The 4,416-nt window shown below is 39.0% G+C and overlaps 1 protein-coding gene across 1 annotated transcript in view; it reads right to left on the bottom strand.

The window, feature by feature from the left end:
- Positions 1-1,107: 1,107 nt before the first annotated feature.
- The window catches only part of LOC106570582 (copine-4-like), a 39,781-nt gene continuing 36,472 nt past the window's right edge, over positions 1,108-4,416 (bottom strand). Inside the window, exon 17 of the mRNA XM_082961420.1 lies at positions 1,108-4,171. Within this exon, the coding sequence (XP_082817546.1) occupies positions 4,037-4,171 (135 nt within the window). The 3' untranslated portion in view covers positions 1,108-4,036. The remainder of the gene's footprint in view (positions 4,172-4,416) is intronic.

The following is a 4,416-nucleotide window of genomic DNA, read 5'->3' as shown; positions in this document are numbered from 1 at the left end:
CTTCATACTCGTTGCCAAACCCACTGGCTCCAGGTCATCTACAAGTCTCTGCTAGGTAAAGTCCCCCCTTATCTCAGCTCACTGGTCACCATAGCAGCACCCTCCTGTAGCACGCGCTCCAGCAGGTATATCTCTCTGGTCATCCCTAAAGCCAACTCCTCCTTTGGCCGTCTCTCCTTCCAGTTCTCTGCTGCCAATGACTGGAACGAACTACAAAAATCTCTGAAACTGGAAACACTTATCTCCCTCACTAGCTTTAAGCACCAGCTGTCAGAGCAGCTCACAGATCACTGCACCTGTACATAGCCCATCTATAATTTAGCCCAAACTACTACCTCTTCCCCTTCTGTATTTATTTATTTATTTTGCTCCTTTGCACCCCATTATTTATTTCTACTTTGCATATACTTGCTATATTGTATGTACTTTGCCACCATGGCCTTTTTTGCCTTTACCTCCCTTATCTCACCTCATTTGCTCACATTGTATATAGACTTATTTTTCAACTGTATTATGACTGTATGTTTGTTTTACTCCATGTGTAACTCTGTGTTGTTGTATGTGTCGAACTGCTTTGCTTTATCTTGGCCAGGTCGCAATTGTAAATGAGAACTTGTTCTCAACTTGCCTACCTGGTTAAATAAAGGTGAAATAAATAATTAAATTTAAAAAAGAGGCCCAATCATGTTGGACCTGACTGTATGTGTATATAGTTTGTATATCAGGCTATAGTCAGCAGTGCAAGCAGTACTGCACAGATGGACAGAAAGATAGACAGACAGACAGACTGAACAAAATGACAGAGTCACACAAAGACAAGGGCATCTGTACTGTGATGTGATCTGGTCTGTAATGTGAAACAGTAACACACACACACACACACACACACACACACACACACACACACACACACACACACACACACACACACACACACACACACACACACACACACACACACACACACACACACACACACACAGACAGACAGAGAGAGAGAGAGAGAGAGAACTATTCATTCAAATGCTTTACAAGTTAATGAAGAAGGTTATTAAATTAATACAGTTTTAGTTATTTATTTATTTAGCAAACTCTCAACAAACCTGTAGAAAAAGACGTATATAACACGTTACAGTATATAATCATAACTCCTTAAAATCCACACTCTGTAAAATGTGCATACCATCAAAGAGTGGGCCACCAACAAAAACATAAACAACAGATAAAATGCGCATCTCATGACATTTCCACATGCAAATAGTTCTGGCTTCTGTATGAAATGTATAAGTCGTGCTGAAGGAATGAGGCACGAGAGTAACATGATTTAACATTGTGGCTGAACTGACTGATTTAGTTTTGGGTTTCAACCCTCCTCATTAGGAAATGACACTGAGAATGAGATTTGGGTCTTGGAGGAGTTTTTTGATGTGGGTGTCTCTTGTGTGTGTGTGTGTGCTTGTGTGTTCCTTGTGATGTGCTTTGGATGTGCTTATCAATACACAATCAACTTTTGTCCCACCCCTACCAATAAAATAATTGTATCGTACACAGTCATGCAAAAGTTTTACCGTGCGTGATCTTTCAAATGCATCCTGTCATTTCTAAATGTGTAATATGATAGGTATTTTAATATGACAAATTTTAACCCAAAACATTTGATTCATAAAATATTTAATCAGACGTCCTCCTGAAGGGGATGATGACATGATCTTTGCGATAGGGAGGGAATCTGATTTCATTGGTCCTCGACTCGCATATCAGTAATTTAATTCAGGGTAAGTGGAGTTAGCCGTGAGTTAGCCTGCCCCAGAGCAAGTTAGTTCTGAAGGATTTATTGCCATAGAAATTTACCTGGCTAAAAGGTGAGCCACTTTTGTAGGATCGGTTATCCAGAGATTAACTCAGAGTTGACCAAAGTTGCCTCGCTAACTCCTCAAACCTGATTCGTAGTACAGGGCTCAGGTATTGTGTCTGGAAGTATCCTGGGCTAGGCCTTTCACCAATTAGCTTCAGTCGGCTGGTGTGCAACCGGGGAAAAGTTGGTTTAACTTTTGATAGTCTAGCTCTGGGGCTAGTTAGGGACCGTCAATAAATTACACAATGTAAATGGTACAATATTTTCATGTTGCACATCTTTTAGTTCTCATTACATTCTTTCAATATTTGTATATTATTTTCTACAATTTATAGTTGGTTAGAGGTTTTTAAGTAATATACATTTGGAGCTATTGAAATGTTTTCACATTGTCCAAAAATATTGTACATTGTGTAATTTATTGATGGTCCCTAACTAGACCCAAAGTGATATCCAAAGTCAAACCAGATTTACCACGGTCAGTGTGCGCATAATGATCAGGTTTTTTGCACCTGTGCTCAGAATTGATGATTACTTGGGTGCTGCCAGCTGTGGGCAGGATTGAAATGAACTCAACTCAAGGAAACTGTTACGTAACCTAGATTCCTTACATTTCACCAATCTTTGTTTTAGACGGTACTGACTTTATGACCAAAATTACCCTATTTACACTTTGTAGTCAATTTTGACTCAATAACAAATGTTTCTGACTCATATTGATGCTACATAGGTCGTTTTCAACCGGAGAAGTTGGTTGTTTGGTTCAGTCGCTCTTTAAACATGATTTGAAGCTACACATTATTTGTTTACAAAGTCTCCTATGTTACCATAACCCTAAACTATGGACTAGTAGGCCCTTATTATTATGATGGTTATTATGATAAGGTACAACTCTTACTAAACGTCAATTAGCCTACACTGTATGTAATATTGTTCAAAAATATTGAAAGTCACCTTTAAAAGGTGTGTGTGTGTGTGTGTGTGCGTGTGTGTGCGTGTGTGTGTGTGTGTGTGTGTGTGTGTGTGTGTGTGTGATAAAACCCATTAGGCCAGCATGCAGTAATACGTAGTGAAATCACCAGATCAAACTACTTTTCTGGGCTACACTAGTGTATGCAGTGTGTGTGTGTTTATAATGGTTGTATGTATGATTATAATGTGTTTGTGTGTGTTTATAATGTGTGTGAGTGTGTTTATAATGGGTGTATGTATGATTATAATGGGTGTGTGTGTGTGTGTTTATAATGGGTGTATGTATGATTATAATGTGTGTGTGTGTGTGTTTATAATGGGTGTGTGTGTGTGTTTATAATGTGTGTGTTTATAATGGGTGTGTGTGTTTATAATGTGTGTGTGTGTGTGTGTTTATAATGGGTGTATGTATGATCATAATGTGTTTGTGTGTGTTTATAATGTGTGTGTGTGTGTTTATAATGGGTGTATGTATGATTATAATGGGTGTGTGTGTGTGTGTGTTTATAATGGGTGTATGTATGATTATAATGGGTGTGTGTGTGTGTTTATAATGGGTGTGTGTGTGTTTATAATGTGTGTGTGTGTTTATAATGGGTGTGTAATGGGTGGGTGTGTGTTTATAATGGGTGTGTGTGTGTCTTTATAATGGGTGTGTGTGTTTATAATGTGTGTGTGTGTGTGTTTATAATAGGGTGTGTAATGGGTGGGCGTGTGTTTAAAATGGGTGTGTGTGTGTCTTTATAATGGGTGTGTGTGTGTGTTTATAATGTGTGTGTGTCTGTTTATAATATGTGTGTGTGTGTTTATAATGGGTGTATATATGATTATAATGGTGTGTGTGTGTGTTTATAATGTGTGTGTGTGTGTTTATAATGTGTGTGTGTGTGTGTGTTTATAATGGGTGTGTGTGTTTATAAAGGGTGTGTGTGTGTTTATAATGTGTGTGTGTGTTTATAATGTGTGTGTGTGTGTGTTTATAATGTGTGTGTGTGTTTATAATGTGTGTGTGTGTGTGTGTTTATAATGTGTGTGTGTGTTTATAATGTGTGTGTGTGTGTTTATAATGTGTGTGTGTTTATAATGTGTGTGTGTGTGTGTTTATAATGGGTGTGTAATGGGTATGTGTGTGTTTATAAAGGGTGTGTGTGTGTTTATAATGGGTGTGTAATGGGTGTGTGTGTGTTTATAATGTCTGTGTTTGTGTGATCAGGGACTGAAGGGTCTGGTAGATTCGTCATAGTCAGACAGACATTTTGGACGGATTCCTTTTGCGTTGTAGTAATCCACCACCTGATTGGGCACCTCTGCTAACACACTCTTAGCTAGCGCAGCCGGGGACGCCTGGGGAAACACACAAATTACACACGCACACAGACATTATACACACCTCAAAGACTTTGTCTGTCATTTTAACTGTACATTGAGTACACCACCAACATCTATCTCTCTCTCTCTCCCCCTCTCTCTCTCTTCCCTCTCTCTCTCTTCTCTCTCTCTCTCTTTCTCTCTCTCTCTCTCTCTCTCTCTCTCTCTCTCTCTCTCTCTCTCTCGCTCTCTCTCTCTTCCCTCTCTCTCTCTCTCTCTCT

Source organism: Salmo salar, chromosome 14 (assembly GCF_965601325.2).
Source record: "Salmo salar chromosome 14, fSalSal1, whole genome shotgun sequence".
Classification (NCBI taxonomy): Eukaryota; Metazoa; Chordata; class Actinopteri; order Salmoniformes; family Salmonidae; genus Salmo; species Salmo salar.
The sequence above is the reverse complement of the archived record's forward strand: the minus strand, read 5'-3'. Positions and strand labels throughout refer to the sequence as shown.